This window comes from Monodelphis domestica, chromosome 5, assembly GCF_027887165.1.
Source record: "Monodelphis domestica isolate mMonDom1 chromosome 5, mMonDom1.pri, whole genome shotgun sequence".
NCBI classification, from domain to species: domain Eukaryota; kingdom Metazoa; phylum Chordata; class Mammalia; order Didelphimorphia; family Didelphidae; genus Monodelphis; species Monodelphis domestica.
In genome coordinates, this window is record NC_077231.1 from 26,820,160 (window position 1) to 26,841,770 (window position 21,611).

The 21,611-nt window shown below is 49.0% G+C and overlaps 1 protein-coding gene and 1 long non-coding RNA gene across 8 annotated transcripts in view; one reads left to right on the forward strand and one right to left on the reverse strand.

The window, feature by feature from the left end:
• Positions 1 to 4,558, reverse strand: part of ESYT1 (extended synaptotagmin 1) — an 18,995-nt gene extending 14,437 nt beyond the window's left edge. Inside the window, exons 1-7 of the mRNA XM_056797915.1 lie at positions 4,181 to 4,558; positions 2,269 to 2,310; positions 1,857 to 1,991; positions 1,659 to 1,732; positions 1,433 to 1,505; positions 1,176 to 1,265; positions 724 to 779 (exon numbers count right to left, since the gene is read on the reverse strand). Of these exons, the coding sequence (XP_056653893.1) occupies positions 724 to 779; positions 1,176 to 1,265; positions 1,433 to 1,505; positions 1,659 to 1,732; positions 1,857 to 1,991; positions 2,269 to 2,310; positions 4,181 to 4,558 (848 nt within the window). The remainder of the gene's footprint in view (positions 1 to 723; positions 780 to 1,175; positions 1,266 to 1,432; positions 1,506 to 1,658; positions 1,733 to 1,856; positions 1,992 to 2,268; positions 2,311 to 4,180) is intronic.
• Positions 4,247 to 20,859, forward strand: LOC130454351 (uncharacterized). Of its 7 annotated transcripts, XR_008912000.1 has the most exons (8): positions 4,772 to 5,271; positions 8,625 to 8,818; positions 8,955 to 9,669; positions 9,832 to 10,056; positions 10,156 to 10,297; positions 11,320 to 11,589; positions 16,522 to 16,773; positions 17,520 to 20,859. It is a non-coding gene; the product is annotated as an uncharacterized LOC130454351 (long non-coding RNA). The 7 variants fall into 7 exon arrangements; XR_008911996.1 differs by lacking the exon at positions 4,772 to 5,271 and having other exon boundaries at positions 7,975 to 8,818; XR_008912001.1 differs by having other exon boundaries at positions 4,247 to 5,271; positions 8,622 to 8,818; positions 9,832 to 10,297; positions 11,320 to 16,773.
• The last annotated feature ends 752 nt before the right edge of the window (positions 20,860 to 21,611 follow it).

A 21,611-nucleotide genomic window follows, 5' to 3' on the forward strand; every position in this document is an offset into this window, starting at 1 on the left:
TCTTCTGATGGTGTAGACAACACTCCACATCCATAGCCTCACACCCAGACTACTGCACTGAGTTAAATGATCTCCTTATCCAGCCTGTTCAGATTAATCTGCCTGAAGCTCTTTTATCACCATGTCACTCCTTTGAATAGATTTCCTACATGGCTCCTCTATCTATAGGTTGGTGTCTCAATCTACTCTGGCTTTTAAGGACCTCCATAACCCTAAGAACATTCATTTAGAGCTGGAAGGGACCTTAGAAGCCATCTAGATTAAACTTCCTAGCTGTGTGCCTGTGGACAAATCACTTAACACTCACTGTGTACCTCAGTTTCCTCATGTGTAAAAAAAAAGAGAAATGGCAAGTCACTCCAGAATCTTTGCTGAGAAAACTAGAGAATAGCATCACAGAGAACCAGGCACATCTGAAAACGACTGAACGAGCCCAAATGCCCTCATTTTCAAGATGAGGAAATGGGGGCCCAGTAGGTGGTGCTTGGCCTGAATCTTGAAGGAAGGGGAAGATTCTACGTCAACAGGATGAATTCAGCACTTATCCTGACTTTCCGTGACTTCCACAACCCTAGGCTCTTCTCCACAAAGCCTATGCCATCTTGTCTCCTCTAATCAGAGAGTGAACTCCTGAGGAAGGTATTGTCCTTCTTATACTTCTGGGCCGACCCTATAACTCCACAGCACTTCCCAAGCACTCAATAAACAATTGTTCATTCATACCTAAGGCCTGGGATATCCAGCAGGTTTGTCATCCCTGTCCAGTTGATGTCCAAAGTCTGAAATGGAAAGAGTAGGGCAAATATCATATTTTTAGGTGAGACTTTGCGTTGATCCTTCACTTCTTTCCTTCACTCCCCTCCCCCAGATGGCAATTCTCTTTCTCTGAGATCTTGCTTCCTTTGGGATCTTCTCTAGTAGTTGGGTTTGAACAGCTCTAAGACAGAAGGTCAAGGGCTAGGAAAATGGGATTAAGTGACTTGCCCAGGGTCACATCACAGGGCTAGGAAGTGTCACCATCCACTCTATCCAGCATCCACCCTCCAGCTAGTTTTACCATGCAAACTATATGTAGGGTTGACTACCTCCCCATAGCTGTGGGTTACCATCTTTCTCCTGGTCTCTGCCTGTTTCTAACCGCCCACCTGACCCTTTCCCCTGCAACTTCTCCTTACCGGGCGGCGGATGAAGAACATGGAAACAGCCCCAACGATAGGAAGGTCCCCCATAAGTGGTTCAAGGATCACCCTTAGGATGCCATGTAGCTGGAGCAGAGAGAGAAGGCCAATCTCCAATCATGCTTTGCCTAGCCATAACCCCTCCCCAACATACTTAACTGGGTTTTCCCAACTCCAACCCTCTACTTTCCCACAGCTTCTCACGACTTAGAGCGAGGATACCCCAGCAGAGAGGATACGACCCTTTAACTCACCTGCATGCCCTTGACTCCAGCTTTGCAGAAATATTTCTTCACTTCTACATCGATCTGCACATCACCCACATAGCTTTTGGGGTGGGGATAGAGGGAGAAAAAAGGAAGAGATAGGAGAAAACAAATAATATTAGGACTTTAAGGTTGAAAAGGCTAAGGGAGCCTAAGAAGAGAAGAGAGAACCCAGGATAGATCAAGTGGAGTGGGGTGATGGGGAAGAAGCTACCTGACGTTAAGGTCCAGCAGGATCTGCTGTTTGTTCTGACCAGTGTGAACCTTGACTCCTAGGATTCGTAAAGGCTGAGAAGGGAACAGATAGAAGGGAAGGGCCAGTAGGTACAAGGCAGCATTCTGCGTTTCCCCTGTGCACTGACCCCCCAAATTGGACCCTCTGTCTCCCCATGACATGAGCCAGCCACCTTACCTTTTCTCCTAGTTCCACACGAGTAAATGTGAAAGTCTGTAGGTGAGTATTGGATGCCCGAACAGCTGGGGCCACTGTTTCAGCCAAGAGCTTCTCCATATATTGTCCCAGAAAAGGCCAGGCCTGGGCCACAATCTTGAGATAATAGAATGGGGTGTCATAGGAACAGCCTGCCTCCTCCTCCCATAGTCAGCGCCCCTCTGAGAACCCACTTCCCCAAACAGCTGCTACAGAGGATTCCTAGAGAGCTTTGGGCTTTCCATGCTACTAAGCCGCCATCTTGGCTCCACCCCACTGGGGAGAACACTGGGTTTAAACTGGGAGTTATGGGGTCCACATCCTCTCTTGACTGGCTGCATTATAAAATTCTCGGTACCAAGCCAGAGGATTTGCCCAGCCACTAGAAACTCACCTTGTTCAACCATTCCACCTTTTCCACATCAGGGAAGCTGACCTGGAGGGAAGGATGAGGGCATGCATTGGTACCATCATTCAGCCCAGGGCCCCTTAACCTTCTTCTAGGTCTTCTTAGTGAGGCCCGTGGAACTCTTCTCCCAGGGTTTGGTAAAGGGACAAGAGACACAGACAGGGAGGCAGAGCAAAGGAGCCAGGTGGAAGTGGGGATGACGGTGTGTCCCCCCCCCCAAGTTCACTGAAGGCCCCCGGACCCCTGAATTAGAACTTTCCCCATCCGTGGTCTATGCCTGGGACAGGAAGTACCGGCCTATGTGAAAGGATACTCCCTGGCAGCAACATTTTGGAGGCTGCGTAGGTAGGTCGGGGCAGAGCGACAGGGTGGTTTCAGTTCCCCCAAAGACTCCTGGCAGGCACTTGTAGGGGTGTGTGGGGCAGTGGTGATTTCTGTGGGGGCACTAAGTCAGGGCTCAAGCAGCACCAAAGCCCCTTTGTTTCCTAATGGCTCCTGTGCGTAGGAGGTGGCAGTCTCAGCTGCTGGGGTGAGGGAGGAGGAGCCCGACAGGGGGGCAGGGGGACGTCCAAGTTGCTTTCAGGGCCACAGAAGGGAATTAGCCCGAGGCCCCCCTTTTCTGCAGCCCTAGGGAGAAGTTTCCAGGGCCGGAGCCCAGGGAGTGGCAGAGTAGTGGAGCTGGTAGAGAAGAAAGCTGGAAGGAGGAGGGGGTGGGGAGAAGGAGCCCGCGGGGCAGTCCCAGCCCAAAGGAGAGGGCTCCGGGGCACAACTCCAGCTCAGAGCTGCCAGCCTCCGAGCAGAGCCACGCTCCGAGAAGCCTACTTGAACTCGGTCTGCACTAGCTTGGATTCCCTTCTAGTCAGTCAACTCTGCTGGGGGTGGCACAGGGAGGGGCCCGCCTTGGTTCTGGGCTTCGGCTCCGTTTCCCGCTAATGCTCCTCCTGGCCTTCTTCGCTGCTACATCCGGTCTGTCCCTTCACTGCAGGGAAGGGGACTATTTCTGCGTCCCCACCCTCTGCTCCCTACAGCCGGAGACCCTTCTAGCCTGGGGGTCTGAAGAACAGGGTGGGGCTGAAGCCAGGAGGTGGGGGAAGGGTGTGGACCGCAGACACTGCAGCATCTGCACACATCCCCCTCCCCTCCCTCCCCCCTCCCCCAGTCCTGCAGCCAACCACCACCACTGCAGTCCAGGCTGGGGGCCTGGTGCTTAGATGATGAGGAACTGAAGAGGGTCTTGCCAGGGGATTGGGGATGCCCAAGAAGGTACGAGGGAGGGGGAGCATGACAGGGTGATGTTTCCGGGCCTGGGTCCTAGTAGCCTCAGAGTTTGGAGGGGAATCGATACTATGAAGTAGGTAAAAAATGTCCCAGTAAGGGGGAGGGGGGGAACGACAGGGAAATCCCTTGGATCAGAACCAGTTGGGGAAGGTGACGGAGATGCCTGTGGGGGAGGGGAAGAAAGTGCCATCCAGAGAGGGCGGATGAGGTAGCATCCACGGTGGGAGGTGGGGGTGGTCTACAGTCTGGGGATGCCGGACGTGGGGTGCCTAAGTGTTGTGGGGAGGAGGGGGGCGTTCAGGGCTCCGGAGAGGGAAGATGAGAGAAGTTAACAGCTTCGGAGCTAGGGGACCTAGGTAGTGACCAGTGGAAGGGGTAAAGAAGAGAATCCTGGCGGGAGCGGGGGTGGATCCCTGGAGATCGGGATCCCGCAGGAGTTACGGGAGGCAGGGCTATTGGGCTGGAGTGAAGTCGGGGGGGAGCTGTCCTGGGGATGGCGATGCGCCAGAGTAGAGGGCTGGGGGCGGGGGGGAGTCTCCCCAGGGAGAGCCAGGGGTGTTCCCGAGGGGGACCGGCCAGCCAGGGGCGGTGGGAGGTGGGGGGCGGAGGACTGTCTCACCCAAGCTGGCAGCTCGCGATGACTCAGGTAGAGGGTCTGCGAGGTGAGCTGCTCCTCATTGTCCAGCAGCTGCCGCGCCGCCCGCAGGCTCCGCTCTTTCTCGCCGCGGACCCGGCGCCAGCCCAGGTAGAGGGCTAGGCCGAAGAGCACGAAGCCCACGCTGAGCCCCAGGGCCCCAGCCAGATACACCGGCACCAGCACGAGCAGCCTCCGCCCGAAGGAACTCAGCACGGCTAGCGCCTCGCCCGCTGCCCCGGGGTGCTGCTGCTTTGGAGGTGGAGGCTTCGTGGGGCTGGGGTCCTGCTTATCCGGAGCCGCGGGAAGTTGGTCAGCGGGGCTCTCCACGGGGCCGGGACCCTTTCCAACTGGCCGCTCCATGGTGCCAACGCCCGCACTGGAGGCCAGCTCCGCGCTGCCCCGCCTGGCCACCCGGATCCCCTAAGCAAACCGAAAACTCCGGAGGCGGGGCGGCTACTTCAGACCACGCCCCCTTCGGGCACCGTCCATTGGTTCATGCCCCAATACTGGGGCGGAGCCATAGGTCGAGACCCCGCCCCACTGGCAGGGAGGCGTGGAATACAGAGGGGCAGAGACTTCTCTGATTGGGTCATGCTACACTGGGGAGGGGGCGTTCCGGAGATATGGGGAGAAGAGCATCTGATTGGTCTGAAGGAGAGGAGGAGGCGTGGCGGATCCTCTAAAGAGGGAAGGCCGGAGTAGGAGGTGTCCACACGTGGGATGGGTGGGGCTGATGGGTGACGCCGAACTGAGTTTCCCCTCTCCCCAATTGCTCTGGTTTAGGCTGAGCAAACTTGACTAAATTAAAGTTTTGTAGACGTCTAGAGGCGCCATTCCCCCCAAATATGGATGGGTTGGGAATTCTGCCTTTCCCCTCTCCGCAAGCCAAGAATGCCAAAACCCATTGCTTCCAGAGAGTCTTTCAGAGGTCAAGACTGGAATGAAAGGTTTTACCACCATCTTCATCTGCCATCAGCCTCAGAACTAGAAAGAGAGCATTGGGTTTGGAGCTCTTGGACCTCGGTTCAACTCCTGGCATTGCCATTTGCTACCTCCGTGACTTCTACTGTCAGGTTAGAGGGCTCGTCTCGATTGTGTCTAATCCCAAATCTGGGAAAGCTACTATATCAGGGCCCAGAAGAAATGACCAAGGGCTGGGACAATGCAACCTGGAGAAGGTGGTTCATGAAAAATGACCTTTTTTAAATCCTTGAAGAGAGATGATCTTTTTGTCTCTGCCATGGGCAGTTTGGGAAGAAATGGACCCAACCGCAACAGGAGAGGATGAGGGACAATTAGATAACAGTAGTTAGAGCTAGAGCGATGGGTCTGCAGTCTGGAGGGTCTAGGTTCAAATCTGACTGCAGACACTCTTAGCTGTGTGACCCTGGGCAAGACTCAACCCTGATTACTTTTTCTTTTTTTCTGTCTTAAAAGTAATACTAAAACAGGAAAAAAGAGTTGGTTAAGTCTTTGTCCTTCATAGTGAATAGGTAAGCAGAGATACCAGTCAATCAAATAAACCAACAAGCATTTATTAGGTTCCTACACTGTGCCAGGCACCCTGGTGAGGGGTTAGGAAACAACATTCAGGAAGGCAGGGGGGTTGTCCAGCAAGAAAAATTTTTTTAAATTAAAAAATAAATTTCTATATTTCTAAAAGCTCTTCCCCAATAGAGAAGTGGTAAAAGTGTATGGGCAAAGAATTCTCAAAAGGAGAATCACAAATTAGTAACAGCCATAAGAAAGAATGCTCCAAAGCAGTAATAGTGAAATACAAATTCAAGCAACCCTGAGGTTCACCTCACACCAAGCAAACTGGCAAAGAAGGTAAAACATTCAAATAATCAAAGTTTGGAGATGTTAGGGGAAAACAGGCATACAAGGGCATTGTTGGTGGAGCTGCACATTGGCACAATGATTCTGGAAAGTATCCTTGAAAAAAAGTGACCAACCCTTTTCACAAAAAATAAAGGTTCCAAAATATTTATAGCAGCACTTTTTTTCTGGTAGAAAAGAATTGGAAACAAAGTAGATGTCCAATAACTGAGGACTGGCTAAACAAATTGTAAGATATGAATGTAATAGAATATTACTGTGCTATAAGAAACACTGAACATGATAAAGTGTGATTAAACGTAAAATAAGCAGAGCCAGGAAAACAATACACAAGATGGTTACAACAATGTATATAGAAAGAACAATAACCACAAAAATATATTTAAAAAACATTTTTAACCCTTAAATTCTGTCCTAGCTAGGAAGTTTCCGAAGTTACATTTGAACCCAAGACCTTCTGTCTCCAGGCCTGGCTCTCCATCCACTAAGCCTCCCAACTGCCCCCAAAAAATATATTTTAAAAAGAATGATGAGATTGTTGTGAAAAAACAAGCTTGACCTCAAAGAAGAGAGATATGAGAAGATATTTCCTCCCATTCTTTGCAGAAGTATATTGTCCCTGAATTTACATTTCTTATAATGTATTTTTTTCTATGTTTTTCAATGTGTCAGAGAGTTTTTTTTAAACCCATATTTTCGGTCTTAGTAACAACTCTAAGACAGAAGAGAAAATGGGGTTAAGTGACTTGCTCTGTGCCAATCAGCTAGGAAGTGTCTGAGGCTATCAGATAGGTTTTGACGATTTTTTTTCTCTTCCTCTTTAAAAAAAAAAATGCTTTAGCTATCTGGGAGAGGTGGGTTTAGCCTTACATGGGGGGAACCTCGGTGACATAAAGCAAAAAGATAATGAAAATCTATTGTTAACATAAATGTCAATAGTTCAATGCCATAAAGTTCCATTCTCCATAGTAAATATTTTTTTTTAAGAGCACTGTATCCAGTTAGACTCCAGTTTGAATTGACTCTGCCATTTACAGCCATTTTTTTTTTCAATCCTTACCTTTTGTCTGAGAATCGAGTATTGGTTCCAAAGCAGAAGAATGAAAAGGGGTGGGCAGTTGAGGTTAAGTGACTTGCCCAGGGTCACACAGCTAAGGAGTATCTAAAGCCCGGGATCTCCCATCTCTCGGTTTGACTTTTTATCCCCTGAGCCATCTAGCTGTTTCCTTCATTTTCTCCTACTTACAGCTTTTGATCTTGAGCAATTTACTTCTCCACTCTCAGCCTCAGTTTCTTTATCTGTAAAATGATGGTTTTGAAGATCCCTTCTTCCAGCTTCCAGGCTAGGAGAGCAGTAGCTCAAAGTCTCTTAGGAACATGGGAACAATTTTCAAATAAAGGGGTAAACATTTTCAAATCTTGCCTAAGATGTATAAATTGATAGATATCACACTGAATGGCCACACTGAGTAATGCTTCCTCTTAAAGAGTTTCTAAGAATCTAAAAATTGCCTGCTCAATCAGATGGGTAAATTTGGTTATCACTCAAATAGGGCAAAGGAACTGGCATGATGAAGATGTTTTTCCTGATGCTGAGAGAGACTCTTTTCTGAGTCAAAACAAGCCAGGTTCAAGACTCACCTCTGACACATATTAATTGAGTGACTCTGGATAAATCATTTGACTACTCAATGCCTCCTGCAATTCTCTTAAGAATAACTTCAGGGGGGGCAGCTGGGTAGCTCAGTGGATTGAGAGCCAGGCCTAGAGATGGGAGGTCCTAGGTTCAAATGTGGCCTCAGACACTTCCTAGCTGTGTGACCCTGGGCAAGTCACTTGACCCCCATTGCCTAGCCCTTACCACTCTTCTGCCTTGGAGCCAATACACAGTATTGACTCCAAGAGGGAAGGTAAGGGTTAAAAAATAAATAAAAAAAGAATAACTTCAGGGCAGCCAGGTTGCTCAGTAGATAGAGAGCCAAGCCTAGAGACTGGAAGTCCTGGGGTTCAAATTTGGCCTCAGACATTTCCTTAGCTGTGTGACCCTGGGCAAGTCACTTAACCTGGATTGCCTAGCTTCTGTCTTAGAATTCTTCTGTCTTACTAAAACAGAAAGTAAGGGTTTAAAAAAAAACTAACTAAATGAAAAGATTAGCTGGGTAACACTAGACAAATTGTGTACTCTCTCTGAACCTCAGGTTCTTCACCCATAAAATGAAGATGATCCCACTTGCTTAACACAAACCCTGTGGTTGTTAGGAGACCCAAATGGGAGAGATAATGGAGAGACTTTGTACAAGTCTACAAATGTCAGTTATTCAGCCCACCAGGCGGTGTGGTTCACTAGAAGGAGGGAGGAGAAAGGAAATGGGCTGATTATGTAGGGAGAGTGAGGTCTAACAGATGGCCAGGAAAAGCGTTGCTCATGAAGCGGAGTCATTAGGATCCTTTATGGACAATCTGTGGGACAACAAGGGCACTGGGTGGTGGGAATGCCCCTTCCACCGGACCGCAGACCTTTGAGCTAACGTCCTGTTCGGTGGGCTGAACTGGCTAAAGGCTGATATGTTTGTTTTGGTTTTAGCAGGAGCCTTTGAAAACCACCTACGGAGGCAGAGCTGGTTTGGAAGGTCTCCGTGGAGAGGGAGATCTCTGCAAGGCTGCCAGGGAGCATCATGGGCAGGCAGCCCTTCTCCTCCTCCTCTGCGCTCTGGGCGGGAGCACAGTTGGGTGGCGGAGAGGATGCACCACCCTCGCCGAGGATGAAGCTGGCTCTTCGAGGTGTGGATTTTTCTCCACCATCTACTCCGAGCCCCCGGCAGTGTTTCATCAGAGCTGCTCAGTCAGTCCCCGCCCAATGGGCTAACCTCAATTCTCTAATCTGGGGTTCCCACTTCCCTTTTTTCTGACTCCCCAGGGCTTTGCTCAGGCTGCACAGTCTGCTCAGGACCCAGGCGGGTTCCGGCTTCCTACCTCTTGGCCTCCAGCCCTCCGCGCCCCAAGGAGGGAGGTGGGAGGAGGAGGGAAGGGCAGGCTGCATGTGGCTGGTGGCTCCATTCCAAAAGGAAGCAGCTTTGTTGCAGGGAGAGGAGAAGCTCTCAAGGTAAGGGATAAGGGGGGAGGCCAGGGATATACCATTCCTGGAAGAGTTCTCAGCAAGGGGGCAGTCCTTGCCGGCCCTCTTAGAGCAGACTGGCTCGGCTCCCCGACCCAGCAGAGCCCCGGTGGGCAAATGGGACCGAGAGCCTGGACTCCTCCAGGCCCCTCCCCCAGCTGGAGCCCCAAGTACCCAAGCCCAGAAGCTGCAATGCAGTCATCTGCTCTATAAACACCTCATCTTCCTGCCTCTCCTTGGCATCCCTACTGCCCAGGCGCCATCTGGCGGTGGTTGGAGGTAATGGGAAGCCTGGGAAGGTGGCGGGGAGAAGGGAGGGAGCGGGTGGCTCTTTGCTGGCTGCACCACTCCTTCGGAGTGGAACTTCCGAGGATCCCAGCTTTGCCGAGCAGTTTTTGCTTTGGATCATCATTTGCAAATGGCTCTCCACTACCGGCATGCACTTGGACTCCAGTTTCCTGGTCTGTCAAAGGAAAGGGGCCCCGGGGTCTCTAAAGCCCTGTCCAGCTCTAGGGTTGTATCCTTCAATAGCCCATGATGGCAAACCCATTGTCCACGGGCCATACTTTACAGAGGGTTCTGGGACCTGCACTCAAATCCTTTCCCAATGCCTCGATCGGGGTCGGGGTTATCCTGGGCTGAAGACCACCCATTCGCAAGTTCCTTAACCATTAGGCAGAAGCTGATTGGCTTTTCAGCCACGAGGTTCTCGAACACCATTCACTAAGCTCAGGGAAGCTGGGGCCACAGCCGGGGCCAAAGACACAGTGGCCATGTTGGCAAGACGACAGATCCAGGGCATTCTGAGGAATGGTCTGGCGGGCAGATGGTGGTAGGAAATGGAGCAGGAACCAGGTGTCCGTCGATCCCAGGGATCTCTGCTTTAACTCAAATTACTTTGATAGTCAGTCAACAAACGGTTCATTAAGCACCTACCTAATTAAATGAATCAAAAATGAGAGTCTTTGCCGTCCAGTTTAGATTTGTTAAAATCCCTCTTTAGATGGAGCACCCAGACTCCAGCTGGAAGCTAAATACAGATGTCGTCTGACCAGGACAGAGGACAGTTGGACAGTCACTTTCCACTAATAGGACTCTCCCTATCATCTCCCCACACTCATCTTGTCCAAGCTAACCATCCCCAGGTTTGGCAATCATTCCTGATGCTGTGATTTCAGATCCCTTCCATAAGCTACTGTGGCATAATGGAAAGAGTCCTAGATTTGAAGTCAGAAGACCTGAGTTCAAATCCTGGCTCCATTATACTTCCTGTGTGACCTGGGGGGCAAGTTAGAAGTCTAGAACTTGTTCTAGAACAGTGGTTCTCAACCGTTCTGATGCCGTGACCCCGCAATACACTTCCTCATGTTGCGGTGACCCCAAACCAAAAAATGATTTTGGTGGCTACTTCAAAACTGTCATTTTGCTACAGTTATGATTCAGAATGTAAATACCTGATATGCATTATGTATTCTCATCGCTACAAATGGAGAGGTTGAGAACCGCTATTCTAGAAGAAGATTCCTTTTACTTTTAAGCCTTTACTTCCCCAAATGCTGCTTAAAAATAAATTAGCTTTGGGGCAACTAAGTGGCTCAATAGATAGGCCTTGAGATAGGAGGTCCTGGGTTCAAATGTGACCTCAGACATTTCCTAGCTGTGTGACCCTGGGTAAGTCACCGAACCCCCACTGCCTAGCCCTTACCACTCTTCTGCCTTGGAACCAATACTTAGTTTCCAGTCTAAGAGAGAAGGTAAAGGTTAAAAAACAAACAAACAAATGAATAATGAATTAGCTTTTTAGACAAACTAATGTTGAGTTCATCCTTTTGTTCCTTGTCTTTTTTACACAAACTGCTCTCAAGGCAAGGCTCTTCCCTTCCTTGCCTGCCCTACCCAAACTCATACAAGTGCTTTGTTAGATGCATTTGAAGGACTTTATATATTTTCTCACCTCGCTCTCTGGTCCTTTGACTCACTTTAAATTTACAGCAGTTGAACTTGCTTCTTTGTCAAGTCTTGACCTCATTTGATGACACCTTAATGAACCACTAACTGCCCTGTCACAGAGCCAAAATTGTCCCTCAGTCTCCCCCATCTCTCACTGAGCTTTTTAATCGTCAACCTCGATGAATTCTTGGTGTGATTTTCCCTCTCTTGCTCCTAGGCTGTTGCGTGTTACTGGAGAAAGTTTTGTGTAACTTGTGTCCATCCATAAATGAGTCGGGCCCAGAGTGAAGCGAGCCTGAGGACCAAACTTTCCCCTCCCAGGGAAATCGGGGATCTTGCACTTGACCAAGACAAGAAGATAGAGCAGAGAAGACCTGGTCTTTGGGGACCAGAACTGGTTAACTGTTTCTGTTGCCTTTGGGGATTCTGGATTTCCTGCTTCTTGTGCAAAGAATGGTGGAACTCCTGCCAGGCAGAGCTGCACCAGGTGAGGAAATTGCTGAGTGATGACTACTTGCTAAGGATTAGAACCAGGAGAGGAGACGGCACCATCATGCTGGATCCTCCCTTGAATCTTCAGCCTCAGAAAGCTGAACTAAGACGGGACACGCGTGGGCCTTCTCATGATCAGTAAGTAGGAGTGCCTTGAGTTTCCCTCACCTCCCTAAAGAACTGAGAGGGCCAACTGGGAGGAAGCTTTGGGAGATGAGGGTGTCAGCATTTTGCTTTCATTTTGGCCGAGGTCATCCAGCCACAGTAGCTCGAGTACTTCCATTCCGTGTCTGTTGGAGTGGGGGGTGTTGATTGAGAGAAAATTCCAGATGTCCTCACAGGGCCCAAATGTTGTCTTTTTGACCAGAATCTGAGCGTCACCAGGGTTGGGTCTTAGGCTGCTTGGCTAAAGGATATGGTGTGGCCGTCTGGTGGCCAGTGAGGATAATACAGTCTCTAGGAAGATCATCCACGTGCAGGAGAGGACCTGAACTGGGTGCTGGGCGAGCTACTGGCTCAAGGAGAGTGTCATTCCCTGGGCAACTAGGCTTGAGTTCTACTGGCTAATTAACATAAGGACCCATTGCCTTTCTGGGACATATAAAGTATCACGTGAACTCTATAGACAAAATGTCGCATGCGAAATAAATTGATTTCCTTTCATACACATTTATAGTGCCCCCATGGGCCATCACTATTGCTTGACATTAATTTTATTCTGTTCTTATTGTCCTTCCATCTCAACTCCAACAGGGGTTCCTCCAAACTTCCCTTCCGGTCACACCCTCACAATTATAAGAGGTGGGCGCAGTCTATTCCACTCTGAGAAGACTGAGATTGTTGAAGCTCCTTCAACTTTCCTCTTTGAGTCTAAAAATTCCTCCTTCTTTTCATTCATTCTTTTTTCCTGTATCAAAAGAAGAATTCTTGTTAAGAGTAATCACTCCAGCCTTCATTCTGTTTCTTCCTCCCTTCGCTGTGAATGTTCTGGAATTCATTTCTTCTTTCTTGTAACAATAACTCATATTTTATTATTTTTTATTATTATTTTATTATTATCCCAATTTTGCAGATGGAGAAATTTTGTGGCTCAGGGAGGCTGTGACTCGCCCAAGATCACACTATTAGACCTTCAATCTAAGGTCTCCCCTGAGAGATAGTTTGGTGGTAAAGTAGATAGAGTGCCAGGCCTGAAGTCAGGAAGATGCATTTTTCTTTTCTTTCTTTCTTTTTTTTTTAAAAATAAAACCCTTCACCTTCCATCTTGGAGTCAATGTTGTGTATTAGCTCCAAGGCAGAAGAGTGGTAAGGGCTAGGCAATGGGGGTCAAGTGACTTGCCCAGGGTCACACAGCTGGGAAGTGGCTGAGGCCAGATTGAAACCTAGGACCTCCCATCTCTTGGCCTGGCTCTCCATCCACTGAGCTACCCAGCTGCCCCCTAGATGTATTTTTCTGAGGTCAAATCTGGCCTCACACTCCTACTGCCTATGTGATCCTAGGCAAGTTTTTCTTTCCTTTTTTTTTTTTAAACCCTCACCTTCTGTCTTGGAGTCAATAGACCTCCCATCTCTAGGCCTAGCTCTCAATCCACTGAGCTCCCCAGCTCTCCCCACCACCCCCAGCAAGTTTCTTAACCCTGTTTGCCTTATTTTTTTAAAACCCTTACCTTCCATCTTGGAATCAATACTGTGTATTGGTTCCAAGGCAGAAGAGTGGTAAGGGCTAGGCAATGGGGGTCAAGTGACTTGCCCAGGGTCACACAGCTGGGAAGTGTCTGAGGTCAGATTTGAACCTAGGACCTCCCATCTCTAGGCCTGGCTCTCAATTCACTGAGCCACTCTATTGCCCCCTACCCTGTTTGCCTTTTAAAAAAAATCTCTCCTGATTCCAAGCCTAGGGTTTTAGCTTGCCTGCTGCCTTTTCATGAATTTTTCATCTCTCCTCTCTTTTGTGTACAAATGTCCTAAAATCTTCCCTCAAACCTCCTATTCCATCCATCTGCTGTAACCTCTCCTCTCCATCCTGGTCAATTTGCTTTCCAAGGAGTTAACACTTGATCCTTTATCACTGCCTCTTGTGATTTGGCTTCCCTCTGCACCACTTCTCTGGAACGGCAATAATCAATAGCGAGGCATGAAGACACCCACTTATGGGGAACCTGAGGCTGGTGGATTGATTGCTTGAGTTTGGGAATTCTGAGGCACAGGAGGAGAAAGGTCATCAGGTGTCCACACTAACTCTTATGTGGGAAGACCCCCTGGAGGCGAGGCGTGAGGCACTGGGCTGCTTAAGGAGAGGAGAACCAAGCTAAAATGTTTACACTGAAAAAACAAACCCAAAAAAGTCTTTACACTGATCAGCAGTGGTCTAGCTGAGTGGCCACTGGCAAGACAGGAAGACGTGGTCTCAGGAAAAGTCAAGTGAACTTGAATGGTCTTTCTTCCATCTTCCTTGCCATTGAGGATCCCCTTCTCCTTCTGGACATCCTTTCCTTTTAGCTTCCTCATTTCACTACCTCTCTAGCCAGTCTGGTCTCTTCTTCCTTGTCCTGTCCTCGAGCCTTTTCCAAAGTCTGATCTTTGGTTCTGTTCTTTCTCTCCATCTCCTTCGGCAATCTCATTTCCCTAAAGCATTAGCCATCAAGGAATGAATTCGTAAAAATGCATTTTAAAGTTATTGTTTTATGTGTCATAATACATATGCAACTCCCCAATCTCTGTCTCTAGCTTTGGTCTCTCGAGTTACAAACTTGCATCTCCAACTAGCTAATGGTGCCTTTCTACTGGGATATTCTAGCCAAACCATTTTTGTTGCCACTTTCCTTATATGGGCTGTACTTTCTGAGTAGAGTCTGTGGAAGGTGTTCTCAGAATCTGGAATGCTGCTCTCCTCACCTCAATTAAAAACCCATCGGGGCAGGGGACAGAGAAAAGATCCTGGATTCAAACCCGGCCTCAGACACGTCCCAGCTGTGTGACCCTGGACAGGTCACTTGACCCCCATTGCCTAGCCCTTACCACTCTTCTGCCTTGGAGCCAATACACAGCATTGACTCCAAGACGGAAGGTGAGGGGTTTAAAAAAAAAAGAAAAAAACTTGCCTGCTCTTCTATCTTGGAACCAATACTTAATTTCAATTCCAAGACAGAGGATAAGGGTTTAGTAAAACAACAACAACAAAATCCTCTCTGTTCTTTAGAGCTCAACTCAAATGCCAGCTTCTTCCTGATCACCTAATTGGTAAATTATCTTCCCTCATTCCTCTCTCCTATATATTTATCATTATAATTATTAGGGTGTCACACCCAGACTGTAACCTGAAAGAGAGGGGAGCCCATGTTTTGTCCAAATCTTATATTTCCCCAGGGGCCTCGATGCACACAGTAGAAATGCTCAGTAAATGTTTATTTAAATTGAATTGTCAAATTCCTATTCATCTTTTGGCTCAATCAATCAATTGATAAACATTTATTAAGCGCCAACTCTGTGCCTAGCATTGTGCCAAGGGTGGGGCATACGGAGAACTACAGACAGAACATATACACAGAAGTGTCTAAGAAGAGGCATTAGCAGCTGAGGAAATGGGAAAGACCTCAAGTAGGAAGTGGAGTGAGTTTGATTAGAACTTTGGAGGAAAACTAGGGATTCTAAGGATCAGAGAAAAGGGACACACTCTAGTCACAGGGAGCCAGCAGAGGGAAAGAGCCCAGCATTTGAGCGTGTCAGAAGCCATTGTTTTGATTCTGTCTCACTTGATGTCACTGACACATCTGCCAATTAATATTTTTACTATCCAAGTCACCAGAAGATTGAGAAGGAGCAGAGTCCTGAGGAATGCCTTCTTCCTGGGCAGCAATCAACACTTTGGATAGGCCCAAAGAAACATTTAGCATAGAGAACCCTATTTTTCCAGTTCATCCACAAGGCTGTCATCAGTGTCAAATGCCTTGCTAAAATCATGCTCCTATGGCTGCTCTACAAATCCGGTTATCCTATCCAAAAAAGGAAAGCAAATGAAATAAGGCTAGTTTAATGTGACTTGTTTTTAGCTCAATACAACAAACATTTATTAAGCACCTACTGTGTGTGCAAGGCACTTGCTTGCTAGGTGCTCAGAAAGAGAAATTACAAAGTCTCCACCCTCAAGGGGAGGGTGTTCTAGTATAATAACAAGGCTGAGTGAGACATGTACACAAATAAATATATAAGATACAAGGAAGAAAATGATTGAGTCCATAGGAAAGGTAAGTGGGGCATGGAAAAATCTAAGGCGGGGTGGTTTCTTAATCTGGGAGGTTCATGAATCTGTTTTGAAAACATTGTGACAGCTGTATTTCAACATAAATTGGTTTTCTCTTGACCCTATGTGCCTTATTTAATGTTTTGTTAAATCCCCTCTGAAAAACTGGTTCATAGCCTTCAAACACACTGCGCCAAAGGTGTCCATTCCAAAAAAAAAAGAAAAAAAGGTTTGGTCTAGGAAATAAAGGTTGCTTCTAGCTAAGGGAATTAGGGAAGAAGTTTATCAGAGATACGGGTCTGGAAGTCATCGACATAGACTCAAAAACTGGAAGACATGGGAAGTGAATCAAATTTGCCAACTGAGACCATGGAGAAAAAGGAGACAAAAACAGTCTTGGGAGACACATACACACACTTCAGAGGGGGAAGGGGTATGAAAAAGCAGTGAAGAAGGCACAAAGATAAGTTAGAAAGGTAAGAGACACCAAAGTCAAAGGAGTCTGGAGCAAAGAGGAGGGGCTGATCAATGTCACATTGCTTGAGAAGCAGCCACCAGACTATGGAATTAGCTCTCTGGTGATTCAGTATAGTTTCAGGACCAGGGTCCAGTTGAAAGGCAGATTGAGGGGGAGTGGGTATGGCGCAAGGAAGAAAGCAGGAACATGAAGACTTTTTTCTCTTCTAGGTCAGCATCGAACAGGAGTCAGAAAGGCAGTTCACAGCATGGCAGATGGTCAAAGGCGCGTTTTCACTAGGATAAAGCATACCTGAGTGTGTTAAGAGGAAGGAGAATGAAGATAAAATAGTGAGAGGATGGATCAGTGGAACAAGGTCCAGAAGAGAGCGAAGGGAATGTAGAAATGGGCATTCAGAGAGGGGTTAGCTTTGGCCACAGCGCACCTTATCCCCAGGAGGAATCGAGCATTGGACACATTGAGTGAGTATGATCCAGGTGCTGGGGTCCTGACAAAAATACCAAGCAACCCCCCCCCAACAAACAGTCCCTGTTCCCAAGGGCCCTACATTCTATCAAAGGATGAGAGAGGACAGAGAGATCTTAAGGTGTGGAGATGTCAAGGGAGATGGCTTCAGTCTTCTTGGGAACTCGGTAAGCAAGGTTCACAAAAGAATAAAGGAGATTTAGAACCGCTGCTTGGGGAAACTTGATAGGGAACAACAGAGATAAGGGGAAGGATTGGGGTGATTGTGAAGCCGAGGATCGAGAGTTTAAGGGCTCAAATGTGTCAGCTTGTGAGTGGGGGCAGAAAAGGCAGATGGTAGGGAGTAACCGGGGCTGGAGATTAACGGGACAAGTTCACCCTGCCAGTGAGCCCAGGCTGGCTCCTAGTGTACACCACATTCTTTTACAAGTGCTCATAAACAATTGTTTAATAATCCATTTTTAGAATTTGTACAGGGATCAGTGCCAAGATTACTGGTCTGGTTTCCAGAATGTATTATTTTTAAAAACTGGAACATCTGGCCATTTCCAATCTCAGTTTATATTTGGCTTCTGACTCTGAGAGGAAATCATAGGGACACAGAGAAAGAAGGAATCGGGGGTTCGGATCTATTTTAAAGGTCTTAAAAGATAGGGCAGGGAAGTTCAACACAACCTCACCCTTCCCTGCTAACACACTTACAATACCCAGTAAGAGAGGACGCTTCTTAATTTTTCCTCAGGTCATCCAACTATTGAGGCTTCAACTTGTCCAGAGGAGCTGATAGCAGCTAACGAAGCCCCACACTGGTAACCTTAGGGGATGCCAAGGATCTCCTTAGACCTCCACGGAAAGAGCAGGAGTGGGGATCAGCTGCAAACAGTGGAGATTCACCTTGTACGAAATGGCCTTCCTACCCAAATACCATTCAAGGTTTTAAAGCTTGGAATTTGGCTTCTGGGGTTCGGAGGGGGCAGGAGAGGCCTCAGTGATCATCAGATGCAGCTGGAGAGGGAACGAAACCTTGCTTGGCTCTGTTACAGTACAACAGCCATGGCTATCTCTCCCCTTCCCCCACCAAGTTCTCTAGCACCTGCTATTTCAAAATCAGGGAGGGAAGGGCAGAATCTGTCAGCTAGATGGACACCCCATCCCAGCTTCCCAGCAATACCTTCCACTGCCCCTCCTCCACCAATGACCCTAGGAGCCCTGTTAGCAAGACTGCCTGGGAATAACAACACTGCATTGAAGACACAGACAGGGTTATTTTTAAACCTTACCAAGTGTCTGGGGGCAGCTGGGTAACTCAGTGGATTGAGAGCCAGACCTAGAGATGGGAGGTCCTAGGTTCAAATCTGGCCTCAGACACTTCCCAGCTGTGTGACCCTGGGCAAGTCCCTTGACCCCCATTGCCTAGCCCTTACCACTTCTTCTGCCTTGGAGCCAATACACAGTATTGGCTCCAAGACAGAAGGTGAGGGTTTAAAAAAAAACAACACCTTACCAAGTGTCACCAGCCCCCTAACCCCCAACTTGAATCTTTATAGACCCACAGGGCCTCCTGTCCTGGGATCCATGGCTCTTCCCATAGTCTCCTAACAAAGCCATGTCCATATTACCCAGGGGTGGGTTGTGTTCAGATTTTAAAGCAGTCCTCCCATCACACATAACTTCCAAGTAAGTCTCCATTGCCTCCTTTCGTTAAAAATAATTTTATTTCTTTGGAAAATGGCGGGGCCCTTGCTCTGTGGATTCCTAACCCTACCTGGGTTAACAATTCCCTAGCCCACTGCCCTGAAACATTGGGGCCTCCTGGTATTCCTCTCCTTAACCCTAGGCCCAGAGGAGTTTTCACATTTGTGAATGGGCAAGTCTCCAGAGTCTGAAAGCTCTGTATTCTGACCCTCCTTGCCTCCATTCCCCTCCCTTTACAGGGTTTGGGCTCATTTTCAAAAATCAGTGCAAGGGTCTAGGCTGGGGGTGGGGAGTGGGGAGGTGGAGGGGCAGTGTTTGGGAGAGCTCAATATCCCATCAGCCAAGTCTTTCTGAGAACCCCAAAACCCTTCAGTCATCCCTGGCAGCCTACAGTCCTCAATCCCTTTGCAGGCCCCTCTAGTTGGCCTCCAGGGAAGCTGGAAAGAATGCTTCTTAGGAGGATGAGGCTTGGGAAAATCTACCATTCCCTCCGCTCCTCTAGGAGCCCAGCACCTAGCACTTGCCTTCTGTTCTCCTCATTCCCTCATGAGCTCCCTTCCATGCACATGAGAAGAGATGGATCCACCCTCTTCTCCTATCCCCTTTGCCAGGGAGGCAATATCAGAGAAGTGTCCAGTGAACTGGTCAGTGTGGCATGGCAGTGATACGCATGCTCTGTGAGGCAATGGGGTAAGTCACCATGGGTGTAGTGGCGTGGCTCATTGTGATTCCTGCTAGTGGCTGGGCCATCGAAACAGCCACAGGGGCAACAGATACAGCCACAGGGGCCATGGAGACTGGAGGTGGGGCCATGCCTTGAGCAATTGTCTGGGCCAGAGCAGCGGAGAGAGGTGTGATCTCTGGGTTCAGGTGGGGGGGTGGGGGAGGTGGGGGTGGTGCCGTGGGAGGAGCTGCATTAGTTGGTGGGGCAGCCGGGGCACCCGTGGGGGCTACAAGCTCTTGTTGGGACACGGGTCTAGGCTGCAGGGCCTGGCTGCTGAGTGTGGTGTGTGTCTGAGCAATGCCATGGTTGTAGTTGGTGACGGTGCCCACGCTGGGCGCCAATGTTTGTTCTGTGGCTGGTGCTGTGGAGCTCAGGGTCATGACCTTGGCCTGGTTACGGAACTGGGCATTTTGCTCCAACAGGACCTCATTGGTGGCCAATAAGTTGCTGACCTGCTTCTTTAGCTCTTCCACTCGCTTCCTGAGCATAGCATTCTCCTCCTCTAGCAATCGGCACTCCAAACCCCGAGGTGGGGCCAGACTGTATTCAAACGTCTCAAAATGGGAACCATCGGAGGGGCACCCGCCCCCTCCCCGTCGGCGTTTGGGGCATGGCTCGTGGTCCTCAAAGCCCCGGTCTGGAAGATCATACGTGTCATACAGATCATGGCGACGACTGGTGGGCACTGGCCCTGCAGGACCCCCTCCACCAGCACCCCCACCACCTCGAGCTTCAAACTCAAAATCCCGCTGCAGGTGGCGGAACTTGCACTTGGCTCCTCGCTGGCAATCCCCTTTGAGGAAGTCCCGGCAGATGGGGACTTCCTCTTTCCCATTGGGGAGGTCAGCTGGGGAAAGGCCCAGGCCGGCCGCCACTTTCTGCCTTAGCCGAGGGGGGAGTTCACCTGTCTTCTTGTAGCCATCCTCATCCTCCTTGGAGCCATGGATGAATCGGCAGTTCAGACGACTACACTCCTTGTTCTGGAAGTCATGGCAGAAGATAAACTCATTCTTACTCACACCTAGGTTGGAGACCTCGCTAATGTCCGGGTGTCGGTAGCGGCAGCGCTTGCCCCGCTTACACACGTTCCTCAGAAAGTCCCGGCAGATCGCATCTGAGCTGCCCACATTGGCTCCTGACCCAGCTCCGCTGATCTCCTCACTGCCACCACCTCCAGAGCCTCCATTGCTGTTCCCTGTGCCATTGGTATAGCTGTCTCGGTCAGGCATTCTGGTCCCACTCCAAATGAGTGGCTTCTTCCTTTGCCGCCACCCTTGAGTACAACTAGGGAAAAGGAGAACAGGCATCAGGTAAAGGGAGCCCTGGAAGAGGACCCTGCCTCTCCCTATTCCTGGCAGTGAAAGTGGCGAGGGGTAATGAATTCTGTGCCTACAGTCCTTACAGAATGGAAATGCTGCTGCTGGGATATGAAGGGTACTAGGAGAGGTCCTGCCCAACCCCTTATGCAACTGATCTTGCTGGGCTTATTCTGGGCAAGGCAAGAGGAATAAAGGCTGCGGGGAGGGGGGAACATGGGGAGGAATGGTGTAGGGTTAAGCCACCCACCTGCTGATTAATGAGGGTAAGCTGAAGAGAAGGGTAGTGTGGGATTTTGCCTCCCCCTCTCACTGACCTTATTAAAGTCATGGGAATGAAATCAAAACTTTTCATAAGTGTTTTCAATAAGCTTGGGCAGTAGAGTAGGGAGGGAGGAGTTGGTGACAGGATGCTGAGGGCATAGGAAAAAGGACAAAAAGACAACTGTCATTTTCCCCCCTGATCTATGGTGCAACTTTCCCAAAGGAGTGGGGTGGTGGTTTCTAGATTCCAAATCTCCAGACTTTCTGGAGCCCTGGAGAAAGGGAGAAGTGTCACCAGCTTGGGAAGCCCCCAAACCTTTCTGGGTGTCTATTACACAGGGAGGAGAGGGATTCAACAGCTGTTCTCTCCCCACCCTCAGGACAAAAAGCCGTTTGGAAAACAAGGCCAAAATGGGAGGAGGAAGTTGCTGTGACTCCACAGAAACCTCCTTTCTGTCCCTCCTCCAGCACCAATAGTCCTTCTCACCTCCCACTCCTCAAACCCCACCCCTGCTCAGATGGATGAGAGGTTTGACTTAACACTAAGCCAGGCTACTCCTCATACTCATAAAGTTCCTACTTATTTATAGACTCTATAAAATCCTCTTAAATCTTCTTTCCTCAAGGGACATTTGAGCTATCAGGTCCATCTCCTGCCTTCCCCCTCAGGCCCAGATTTGCTGCTCACCAGGCCTTACCCCAAGTCTTGCTCAGGCGCCCCCCTGCTGCCCAAGGAGGGCAACACCATGACTCCTTCCCCTGAAATCAGGGGAAGCCCTTCCTGCTTTTCCTCTCCTTGCCCGGCTCCATCTTTAGCCTTCCTTCAAGTTGGCCA